Genomic DNA, 13,032 nt, shown 5'->3' with positions numbered 1-13,032 from the left:
GGGTCAACTAGTGTGGGGTGGAGAGGAAGACTCACCATTTGGTCCCTGCCTCCAACCACAAGGACAGACTCACGTGTTCTGAATTGTGATTTATTTCCATGTAGATACTGATGACAGATTGGAATTTAGATTAGAAACATGCTGTTGTTGAAAAGGCACACGGGGTAATTAATTTCTGAAGCGATCATTGCCAAGACATTCCAGGGTGTTTCAACAGATTAATAATGGCAGGTGGTCAAGCAAAATGTATATTATGCAATCAATGACACTCAGCAATGTGAACACTTTCTAAATTCACTCCAGGAATAAATTATCCATCTATCTGTCTATTTATGAATGAAAGAATATTTGTGTAAACTGGGTTCATACCGGCCTTAGTGAATAGACAGCATCATGAAGTGCAAGGAACATAGCAGACAGATGAGGGATATAATTGTGGAGCTGTTGCTCTGGACACACAGCATTTAGGCGCACATGAAGAAAACCAATAATAGGGGCATTGACTCATCTCAGTCATTGATCATCCAAGGGAGACCCCTAAGATAAAGGGGTCACTGGCCCCATATGTTACTCTTTGAGGCTTCCTGATTATTCTGTTCAGCCAGGGAAGAAGAGCTTTGTCATCATATGTTCTCACAAGTGGCTCAATGACCCTTTAAGATCAAGTCAGAAGAAAGATCACAGACAGCAGGCTTCATTTATCAGTGTAGCTTCATGGCATCTGGAGTCGAAACCAGAGTCTTAAACTGATTAGGCAGCTTTTACGGGCAATGAAAACCTGCCCTAAAAGCTCTATCATAGTCATTTCATTAATTGTTGTGATCTTTTTTTACACCTATATCAAAAATACTGATAGCCTACTAGTTGCAATGCTTACAACTGGCACTGCTGTCTGGATTCTGAACTGACTGTGAACTCTGAGAGGTTACAATCAGTCTGCACTGGACAAGATCTCCCCATAGCTCCACTAAACTGAGCATCGTTTCTCAATCTCCACAATAAATTCAGCATCCATAAACAGAATAAATGCATTATTATTTTTTACAGATCTTTTATTTATTTATTTTTTATTTTTTTGGTTTTCTTTAAAAAGTTACATGTTTCATATTTTTTCCACATAAAATCCCAGAGAAATACTGCCTTGATTCGTTATAGGCTATTGAACATGAAATGAAACGACAATAAATTGATGTGATCGTTAGATTCGCGCTATCCTCTCACAGATAAGGTAACAATAAACCTGTGAATCAAACAGAGAAGACGTTCCCAATTTTTTACTGACACACCGTCATGGAGTCATTAGTTGCGTCTTGGAAAAACTTTTGAGCCTACAAAGAGAGGCAGAAAAGAAGTTAGGAATGTTTCTCTAAATTGTCTTCGCCCCGCCCTCCACAAGAGGAGAGGCGCTCCTAGCCTCCGGAGTCAGATTTGGGACATAAACTTTACGCACAGGTTTAACTCAGAAGCACCACTGCACCGAAGGATCAGAGAGGCGAGGTAAGCAGCGAATATAACAACTATGAATGTTAATGAGCATCATACAGTCAGTATTTTGATGTCCATACAAAGAAGGGGTTAGAGTCGCTTGTTTTTAAGGGGTGCGCTAATTCATGGATAAAAGGAGTGCCGGAGCAGTCTGAGTGAATTGATGTCATCTGGTCTTCATATATTGAAACCACCTCTAAGCTTGGAAACTGAAATTAACTGCAGTGTGTTTCACGTACAAAGGAGAGAAAAAGTTCCCTTTTCATAAACTGTCACATATTTGAGCATGGACCTTTTTGCATGTACCGTACTGTATGGATTGCGCTGAAACAGTGTTTGGTGTTTGCATAATATGGATATACATATCGCAGAATAAAGGTGATTTTTGCAGCCTGTTTGAATTTCTTGAACTTCAGCAATCCGAAATGTTTATTTTTCTTTGGTTCTATCACAAAAAGACACTTTTATATTCTGTATGGTTCAAATGCTGAAACTCTGTTAGATTTCCTCATGTGTCCTTTTGCTCTAGCATGTTTTCTGTCAGTCATTTAGAAGACTGCAGGCACACGGTTAGCGGTTGGACTTTGTTTTTAAAGCTGAGGTCAGTACTGTTGGAGTAGAGGCTTAGGGCAAGAGGATCTGGTAAAATGATTTTGTACCTTCTGCACAAAGACGTCATTGATTCCTTAAATGAATGCTGCAGTGCATTTTATCTTCTGTGGGAAATATCTAAAAATAGACGTGTCTATGCACTTTGATTGACTTTTGAATATACTTATGGTATATTTAAATTTGAAGTAATGTGAAAAATTACATTTTGATAAAATTCTAACTGATGTGCAAGAACTGTGCTTCACATAACACAGCAAATTAGCGGAAGTTAACTGCTCATTTTACTTTTATTTTTCTTCTTATGTGTAAAACTGATCAGCTACATTTATAGCTACTGTACATTTACAGAAATTAATTCAATGTAGAGATTTGGTCAGATGTGCTTCTCCAGTTGCATTTTACTGAACTGCTGGTAAAGTTGTGCAAAAAGCCAAAAAGTGGAAGATGATTTCTATTACAGTAACATAATCTCCCTCTGAAATTAAAATGACCAAAATACTTTCTTTTTGATCATATTTCTGTATTTCATATTAAGAACAAAGTCGCTGGTGCAATGTTAGTAACTCCTATATTAATTCCTGCAAAATAAATGTAACTAGAGCATTTCTCACGTAAAAAAATTATAGAGCTTGCCTTTGGAAGGCAGCAGCAGAGAATAGCTTCTTGGGGTCAAGTATCTATGGCAACAATTAAATGAGCTCTAAATGCCAACTCTTAGATTTTGAGGAATGTCAGGAAAACTCTTTTATGTCCTATGATTGCAAAAGAAAACTTGTGTAGTTTGCTAGACACTGCTGGGATGTTAACTCAAATTTTGAGCAACAACTCCTTCAGCTGGGTCTGGAGTGAATGTGTGGAGAAGTACATAATCATCTCTGCAAAGTAAGATGTAGGAGCTGTGGTGCTGTGGGCCTGTGTTTATTCTTCTGTAGGCTTTAGTAGACTTTTGAAATGCAATTGCAAGAAAAAAATCTATTTACTTCTGCAGAAAAACTGAAAAGGAGACATCAATGGGTCTTTCATAAATATAATAATCCAAAACATATGGACGAATGTACATAGAATCAGTTCTCTGCACTCAAAATAAAATTTTTCTATACCCATGTCAGTCTTCTGGCTTAAATTCTTACCACCTGTTTGATGAGTTGTAGAGAAAAAAGCTTTTGAAAGGATCCATTACTCTGGAAGAGAAATTGCAATTTCATCTTTTTGTAAGATTTAACCTTACAAAAATGTTATAGGAGAAGAAGACGGGTAAACACAGATGTGCCGAGATTTAGTTTTAAACAAATGTTTTCTTATTGTTAGATTTTCCTGCATACAACTGCTGAAATCGATGGCTAGATTTTCTGGATTTCAGATTAAAATATAGATTTATTTGAACACTTCCATTAATTGTGAAGAAAATCTGTTAACATAATTTTTTACACATTGTTTCCAAAGGTGTCAACAATTGTCAGTACAGATGTTTACTGTTAACTGAAACAATATTCTCAATATATTTTGTCAGAAGCTATTACATTTCAGTTTTTAACACAAATGTATGAAGCCAGGTTATTTATTCCCATTACAAAATATTAAATACTGCATTTTTATGAAGGGCACAGTGGAGAAGTTTTGTCATTTACATCATGTTGGGTAATTACTGTACTTTTCCCTTGGGTAAACTATGCCACCAGCCAAATTTCCATGAGCAATTAAATATAAAACATAGCCTTCCTCCCTGGGGTGTCAAATAAGTAGGGATGGAAAGTGTGCATTTGGCTGCTGATCAAATCAAAGCAGGCAGATTTTTAAGTTGAATTAATACCAGCACTGCCAATATTTTCTGTAAAATAATGGGGCACAAATTTTTATCCAGACATTTTAGAAATGATATTTGTACAGATATAAAGTAATTTATCACTGTTTGTTTTTGACAGGCTTCAAGACACAACGATCTTTTCCATCCAAGGAAAAGTCAGCCTTGAAAAGACATTTGGAGACATTTTTGGTCATTTTTAATCAAAATGCAAACAGGATTTTATATATTTTTGTTGATAATGTCTGTGGATGTCACTCTAAGCCAGAAAGACTGCACAGGCGTGACCTGTCCTGTCCTGCAGAACTGCATCGAATCAGTTTTAGAGGACGGTGCTTGTTGTCCCAAATGTACACAAAGAGGTTGCACCTGCGAGGGGTACCAGTACTACGACTGCAAGCAACAAGGCTTCAACGACGGGAAGGTACCAGAAGGGGAATCCTATTTTGTGGATTTCGAAAGCACTGAATGCTCATGTCCCCAGGGAGGAGGGAACATAAGCTGCCTTTACATTCTGTGCCCTGAAATTCCCCCCAACTGCATTGATGTTTTACAACCTGCAGATGGGTGTCCACAATGTGGGCGTGTTGGCTGTGCACATGGCAGCAAGAAGTATGAGGCAGGACACTCCTTTCAGTTAGACCAGTGCCAGGTTTGCCACTGTCCGAATGAAGGGGGCAGGATAATGTGCTCCCCAATCCCAGGCTGTGATCTCCGTGGTGTTAGTAAGCCCACATGGGTAACAACTACTGAAAATAACAGCCACCTGAGAGACATTAGCGGAGGTCATGACTCTCTCCCACTTTATAAGAAGGACCCACCCAGTTTTGGCTCAGAAGACTATGACAACATACTGGCAGAACCGACGTCTTCCACTGTTCAAAATCTGGCCAAGTCACAGGGTCCTGCTACAGTTCCTCCAGCTTACCCAGAGTCACGCTCTGCAACCTTGACATCTCATGATGTCAGAGGAAATGACCTGGCTGAAAAACCTCAAAGCCCAGTGAGGAGCAGTGAGAAAAACCTGATGCGAGTCTTGGATTCAATCACGACAGGAGCTCAAAGCAATTCATTACCATCTACAACAAGCACAGCCACTCACTTAGTTTCCACAGACAACCAGAGGTCAAAGCAGAAAACTGAAGAAAGACCTACGAGACATAACACACACAGAAATCAAGGAGTTAGACACTCTGGTGAACAGAAACCCAGTCGTCGAGGCCACACTAGACATTATGCTGAAACCTATTCTGTCAGCCACACTGAAGAGGCAAAAGCATCTATGGAGCAAAAGTCCCAGCTTGGCAAACAAGAACACGGTTCCTATCCCACAGTCAAGTTTAGTCCCACCAGCAGAGCTCCAGTTAGGATGAGAGAAGAGCCTCAAAGACAATCTCAGACCCTTGACAACTACCACTCACAGGATGTGGGGGAAGACACAGAAGGTAACTCTGACCCGTCCTGAATTTAAAGAAAACCTTTCATTTACATGATTCTATTAATAAAATATTGCAGACTGAGATTGCAGTGCATTGATGAACAGACATGAAGCACTGCTGTACTTGATTTAAATAGATTTTTATAGCAATGCTGAGTTGGTATTGTTCTATGGTCCTCTCAAAGGATAATATTTCGAACATCTTGAAACTGAAAAACTTGTCTCCAAAGGCTTGTAAATAGCAAGTAATATTAAGCTTTTTATTTTATGCTATCATGTTTATTTAAATTTTTTTAAGTAACTGATGGGAGCGTTATTTCTTGTACATCTCTTCACTGCTGGTATTATGCTTAATTTGTTCTTGAGATTATTATGATTATTATGAAAACTGATGATGAAATAACTGCATGGGTGTGCAAAAGTGATACCTCATAACATAGAAAAGTCTGTTGTGTGCATTGTGTGTATATTTAACACATCAAAATTCAACTTCACACATTTTTTTTAGAAACATCATGCTCCTCAGCAGTATGAAGGAGAATATGCTCATAATCATATTCTCATATAGTTCAGGTCTATGTCAGTTTACTGGTCTGAATGTTTAGGTGTTTCATTAAAGGAAAAAGTTAGGAAAAACACAAATATTGGTTTTAGTGCTTCAGCTCATCAATTGAAAAGGCTATGAGAAAATTTCCCAAACCTTAAAACATGAATGAAAATATTACTATGGAAAAGAATTAAAGGAGTTTGCTAATCATCCAAGCTGTGTGATGAACTTGGCCATGGAAATGGTGAACCTTGTCCAAAATGCAGTTGGCATGTGCAGCAGAGCATCAGCTGATAGATACAGTCATAGAGGTCTAGTGAGTTGGGCTGGATCCGCTTCCACAGAATCCGAGTAGCTTGTAGTCACACAATCAGCCAAATGTGTGCCAACTGTCTGACAGCTGAAGGTTGGCCAAAAGATTAATTCAAGAGGAATACATTCCTTGAAAAATGAAAGAAAAAGCTCAACAGACTGTCTAAGAAAAGATCGAGGTGTTGCACCAGCCCAATTAAAGTAAAAATCTCAGCCAATACTAGAACGAATTTACACAAACCTTAATCAACTGATGTCGCACTCTGAAGAAGGGTGGTGAAAAATGTCTCGTTAAAAAGAAGAAGTGTTAGACTAGTCCAGTTTTACAAAAACAGGTAATTTAAAGGGACTGGTGCTAAAAATGTGGCTCTAAAGATGTTTAATCATAGAATGCATAGAGTAAAGAAGGAAAAGGCCTCATTCTTTTAAATTTTGTTCAAGTTAAAAATCTGTAAAAGGAGTGCCTGAGTGATTCTGATACTGTAAAAAATAACTTTGATTTTAGAAGTCATCTGATTTGTGGCGTCCTGCTATAAATGCAAAATAAATAGTACACATTTTTCAAAATATGTGACAAATAGGAATCTATAAAATGTGGCGTACATTTTACATTAAAGTACAAAAGGAACTTCTTTCAGTTTTTTAAAAAAAACAACTTTTTCATAAACGCTAGATTTGTGGAGTGATAGATTTATTTATTTATTTTTTTCAGATTTGAAATGTTCTGGTCAGCAGTTAACATCTTGGCTTCACTGCACTACAGTGAAGTCAGATTTTCAGTACTGTGACATGTTAAAACACAAACGGGAAAATCCCCACTGATAAAGGCTTTGTGTAAAGCATGTTATCATTGCTATTAACACAGGATGCCAAAGTTATTTAGACAGGAAAAGAGAAAGTACAAATAACAAGCACATGGCATGTTATTCCAAACAGGAGTGGGTTTCTTTTCCCTTGGGGCACAGTGCAAGTTAGAATCATAATTTTGTTTAGCCTATAACTACAACTCATGCACTGGTTCACAGTCTGTGAACAAAAAGGGTGATGAGATTGTTTAGGAGTTCTAATACTAAACTGATCTGGTTTAGGATTTCTTTGTGGTGGGGATTTTACCTGAGAGCGGCATAATTCCCATGTGATGAATGAGACCACTGTTATCGGTTGATTGCCAGGCTCTACTCCCTGTTCCCTATCAAGTCTGTGATTGCCCATCTCCCATGAGACTGCTGCTTTTCTAATCTTCTTAGTAATAATAACCTCATCTGAAGCACACATCCACCCATTTCCAGACATTAGGGAGCACAACCTATTATGCTGATCTCAACTTAGAATTGTTTCAGAGTTGGAAAAATGGATGAAATGCTTCAGTAATATATTAAAGATTGTCTAGGTTGAGTTGAAACAAACTGTGGAGGCACTTGTTTTGATCAGCAAAACTGTCACGACATGCTGCATGCTGGAGTGGGTTGAGTCGATGTATAATTTTCTTTATGATGAAAGAGTGGGGTGAATTCCAGAACCGGCTGTGGAAGAGGTCGTTTTGACTGCTTTCAGATTTGGTTTGAAGATGATAGCTGGTTTATCTGGGGTGCCTTCCAGGTCATTTGAAGTCATTTTAGAAGTGTCTCTCGTCCTCAACGTGGTTCTTTTCCCAATGCATATGTTCCTGGTGTTTAAAAATTAAAGCACACATTGCTTCATGTAAAGAAAATTGACCATAAAAGACACCCGAGAGCCCAGTCTGCTTCTTGAATGTATCTGCATTTACACATTTAGAAAATAGGTATGGGTGATATAGACTTAAACATTTTATTACAATGTTTTGTGGTACTATTATGATAATGATAAAGGGGATGATAAGAAATACTTTTTTACTTCTTTTTTTACTTTTACTGTATGGCTCTCACTGCCCCACAAACACTGATAATGCTCTTGAAAAACATAAATATTTGTAATATGCGTCTTTAGGACACCAGATGTATGCATAAATCCAACTTTTTATCATGACAGAAAATGTATCACTATAACTAATAAATAGTACAATAAATGCCCACTTCTAATGAAAAATACTTTCATTTTGCTAGATGTTTGAAGACTTACAATCTGAGCATTCAGTTTTCTTGACCACATTTACAGCAACCAAACTCTTTCATATAAAGTTGTTTCATTCACCCTAATCTGATGCAATAATTTCATATGTGAAAAATAGCTTTTGAAGTTGAAAGCTTCTCGTTTAGGACAGAAGTGTTTACTTATATATTGGTCTACTCTAAAATCAAGAGTTGGATGAATTTCCTTTGGCAATAATTGAGCAGGTTTCCTGTATTCTGGCTTACAAACAGCTGTTGAAATATAAATGGCGTAATAAAACAGCGAGAACCAGTTTTCAATTTACGAGAGTGGAAAATGCTTTTGCTGGAGGCATGCAGAGGAAGCAGATGTTATAAAGCTAAATATTGATCTTGGTTTGGGTGTGTCCTGGAAATGTGCAGCATCCTTTGGAAACTAGAGCAAGTGGTTCAGAAAAAAATTCACATAATATGAATGATAAGCCTTGACAAGTGCGTATTTTGATGCTGTGGGTTTGAAGGAAAAATGGATTTTAGAGCCATAACTTGTTGTTTCCATGACAAAATGATATTTTTGAGTCACTCAGTTAGTCTGTTTGTAACAACACTGACTTAAAGCTGGGCACTCCGTAAACAGAAAAATATGTTTTTAATGGGTGAAAGTGTTGTGTGACCACTTTTTGGCAACACAGAAAAAAAATAAAATAATCACCCTTGTTCCTAAGATCATCTTTAGAAAAAGTATCCACTGAGCAACAGTCCAGTTCTTCTTCTCTTTATTTCAGGTAAAATGCTTGTAGCCCATTCAGGATTCATCAGTGAAGTGGGTTTTCCTACCACATGAATATGCTTGGATACAAACATCCAGCTTATTTCACACAGACCTTTTCCCTTCCTGATGACTGTCCTCTGGACATCTGGACATACATAAGCTCAGGCAACCGTAGCAGGTGTTTTGGGTTAATTAGCTGATTAGGGTGTGACACAATGAGTTTCCAATATTTCACTTTTTCAGTGGTTTAAATCTGAGACACTGAAATTTTTATTTTTATTTTTTTTGCTATCTGTGATCTATAAATCATCAAAACAAGAAATAAAAGTTTGAAAAATTTCACTTTGTGTTATGATTCTATATATAAAGGATTCCCTTTGTGAAACAAGTGACAAAATACTTAACTTTTTAAGGATATACGTTTTTTAGATATACCTTTGGTGTATGCTAAATATACACGCTTTGAGTTGTTTCTTTTTGATTGTTCAACATTTTTGATGCAAATGATCACTCTAATTTGGGACTGTCATAAAAAAGCAAAGCATCTGGTGTTCGTGTCAGCCTAATGAAGAGATAATGACAGGCTACAGAATAGATAAAAGACATGTTAAGAGTGTACTGTAACTCAGATCTCTTTTGTTGAAGCACAATAAATCAGTGTTTAATTGTTGGACAGCTGGATTCAGGTTTAATTATAAGTGCTGTCAAGGAGAAAGAGCAGCTGAAAGATTTGTCATAGTGCGGTTAAAAAGTTTTTCTTTCACAGTAATCCTCAGAAAACATCTGACGTATTTTGGAACCTCGTGCTCCATTCAGTGTGAACACCTGGAGAAAATGTGTGTTGTGTTCGCTGATTCCTTCAGGAGAAAATGAAAAGGAAGCAGAAAAATGATGGCAAATGATTATGTTTGCTGTCTTTTAATAAATATACTTCCACATGGGTTCAAAGGGACTTGTTTAACTGCACAGCTTCCTCAAACGCTGTAGTTGTGTATCAAAGAGCCGTGGTGGCCCACAAGGTTTACATTTTCTCTTTTCTAAGTCTTTAAATGAAGCACATTGCACCAGTCACTTTCACTGGTCTGTGCAATTGTTTTGGTCTGATTTTGTTGCTTTTCAAGTTTTTCTTTGAAAAACTTCCTTTCAGTCAAAGGAAGGAGAGGAGTAAAAAACACTAATCTGATGCTTGAGTCAGTCCAATAGTAACTTTAGCATCCTAAGCTATTGAGACCCATTGTCTTAAAAATGCCTTGCAGCAGTTGCATAAACAAATCTTTAATTTGAATACATAAAATCAATGAAGTTCTAACTTTTAAAAGTATACACTACATATGTAGCTGTGTTAGTAGTCCTGGCTCTTCTCTTATACTCACCTTAGTTTACCCTAAAAGTTTTTCTGTGCCATTTACAGCCTTTAAAATGAATGTCTTGGAGATGTAACAGAATGCATAAAATAAATCCAGCAACCAATAACTTAAAACGTCTGAACAAAACCTAGCTCAGCGAAAAAGTGATTTAACTTTCAGTTCAGGATTTCACACATAACTTAAACAAAGCAATACACTTTAGGGTCTCCTAGGCCAAATAAACAACAACAAGAAAAACTAATTCTGACTGAAAATAATACTTCTTATTTATAAAAACACCAAAAGTACAATGCCTAATTTCCCTGGCTTACTGTGAAATAGGAAAAAACTAGCTGAAAGAAAAAGACAGAGAACATGTACCAAACTCACCATCTAAACACAAGATATTCTGAAATTAAACAGGTCAGCAAACAAGAAGATCTAGGCATCAAATTGCTCTCACATGGTTAAGTTTAACTTGGGAAGGGGTGTGGCACTGGATGACTGAAACCTTTTTGTAGTCAACTTCTTCGATTTCTTCTTCTTTTATTTTACTGTTGGTTGTCAAACAGTTTATTATCACCACTTTCTGAATTGGAGTGTGAACCAGCGCCAGTCCACTGAGAAGGAGTTAATGATTTCAGCTGTGCATCAAGACCTGCAAACAAACAGAACAGAAGAAAAAAGCTCTCTAGAGACAGTTTCTAGAAATCAGTGGATGTAGCAGTGTTCTAGGCCATATTTTGGATCATAATCCTTTTAAAAGACATAATAACTTCCCATTATCAAGATTTTTTAAATTCTTTTTTACATTCCGAAAGGGAAAAAGCCCACAGCATTATGGATCCTCTCTCACATTTCCAATTGTTTTAAGCTTTGTAATTATTCGTATGTTAGTACAATCCGGTTCAAGAAAGTAGTTATATTTTTTAGGTATTACCTGACTTAAAAAGGTTGTCACACATCTGCCGTGTTCTCTCTTTCATTTTGGAAAGTGCTTAAGAGAAATGGTGCCTTGTGATACATTCTATTTGTGCTTCAGGGAAACAAGAATTGATAGATTACTTAAGCGGTAAAGAATGGAAGTTTAATTTATTTAAGGCTTTTTACAGATCTTTCACAGTCAGTATATATTACCCTGTGACCTGTGCCCTTGTTTGAAACTTGTTTTGCAACAGACCATCAGAACAGCCTATGAGTCCAATTAAAGCCTTAAGAGAGTCAGAGAGTTGCCTTTTTTCCTTTTTCTTTTAGTTTTGCTGCATAATTCCCAATAGCACAGTTGGTTGGGCTATTCATTCCCAATAGCACAGTTGGTTGGGCTATTCATTCTGAAGCTCTATTTAGCTTCAGAGAAATTACCTTCAACACCAGCAGACTGCCTTGAATCTAAAGGTTTGTGTTCTCTCCTTTCAGTGGGATTTGAAGAGAAACATTTCACCTGAAATGAAAGGCTGTTTGATAAATAATTTATTGCCACCATATGAACAAATCCAACAAACATACCTTTTTTAGTGGATATGAGTGACATTGGTTGTGTGTCACGTAGCAACACAGAGACTAAATCCTTAAATCCCCAGGTATCAAATGAAAACATATTTGTGCATTTTACCCAAGAAGTTGGATGATAAAGGTTTTGATCTGTGCATTGCTTTGAAATAATGTGCAGAAGAAAGAAAAAAATACATGCTACACTTGGAGTTCTCTTTGTTCAGTTCCCCAAATAAGAACATCTCCATGAAACAACATTGCAGAACACATTAGATATGGTTGCATTGATAATATCACTAATCAAATTTTGCAGCTTCTCACGCACTAAGACTTGGTAAAGATGGTAAACTTTAGCTCTAACTTCACAGTGCAAACAATTTTTTCTCTCCTAATTGGATATACTAGAATAGAATAAATCTTTTTGTCCACCAGAGTGGAAAATTGCCTTTTGCTCAGCAACACACGGGACAAACTGACAAGAATTTTAAAAGGAACCATGCACACTGATCACTGGGTGCACTGAAAGACTTAAATGAAGCTGTTTGTGTTTCATTTACAGTGTCTGTCAAAGAACTGGTGAAGACCTGCTGTGAGGCCGGGGAGAAATGGGCTTCGGCTAATGGCCACTGCAGCAACATGAAGCCACCCACGGATGATCGGCACACCATTGGCTGGTGAGCTCATTATGTAACGTAGAAGCACTGAACCTGGAAACAAGGTGATATAATGGGAAAAAAATATGTGTATACCAGTCATTTTGAATTTAGTTTTGCTTTTATTATTTAGCTGTCTTTCAAGTTTCTCATAATTAAACTTCTGGAAACTCGAAGCCACAATTCATTCAGCTCTGTGGCAAAACTCGGGAGGACAGTTTCTGCTCCTGGATGGCCATGGTTGCAATCTAGAAACGGCCGCAGTCGTTTCTCATGCGCACCTCTCTCTGTCAGGACCGCCCAACAACAGTGCTGTCTCGGCTCTCTGAAAGAACGCCAGTGCTTGGCGGGAATTGAGGCAGCCAGAGCAGGAAGCTTCTGTAGAGAGGACGCCAGAAGTAAATGTGGGACGGATTCCTACAAGGCAAGTATCCAGGAACAGGTAACCAGGGCAAAAGTCTCAACAAATCCCATAATAACTGACTTCCCTAAAGTAATAAAACATG

At 37.4% G+C, this 13,032-nt stretch overlaps 1 protein-coding gene across 1 annotated transcript in view; it reads left to right on the top strand.

Moving 5' to 3' along the window:
* The first annotated feature begins 1,424 nt into the window (after window positions 1-1,424).
* LOC122829212 (fibulin-2-like) overlaps window positions 1,425-13,032 on the top strand; it is a 29,005-nt gene continuing 17,397 nt past the window's right edge. The window contains exons 1-4 of the mRNA XM_044113584.1: window positions 1,425-1,497; window positions 4,020-5,343; window positions 12,433-12,547; window positions 12,821-12,950. Coding sequence (XP_043969519.1) covers window positions 4,107-5,343; window positions 12,433-12,547; window positions 12,821-12,950 — 1,482 coding nt within the window. The 5' untranslated portion in view covers window positions 1,425-1,497; window positions 4,020-4,106. The remainder of the gene's footprint in view (window positions 1,498-4,019; window positions 5,344-12,432; window positions 12,548-12,820; window positions 12,951-13,032) is intronic.

This window comes from Gambusia affinis, linkage group LG01 (genome assembly GCF_019740435.1).
Source record: "Gambusia affinis linkage group LG01, SWU_Gaff_1.0, whole genome shotgun sequence".
NCBI lineage: Eukaryota > Metazoa > Chordata > Actinopteri > Cyprinodontiformes > Poeciliidae > Gambusia > Gambusia affinis.
This window is presented reverse-complemented; position numbering and strand designations above follow the sequence as displayed.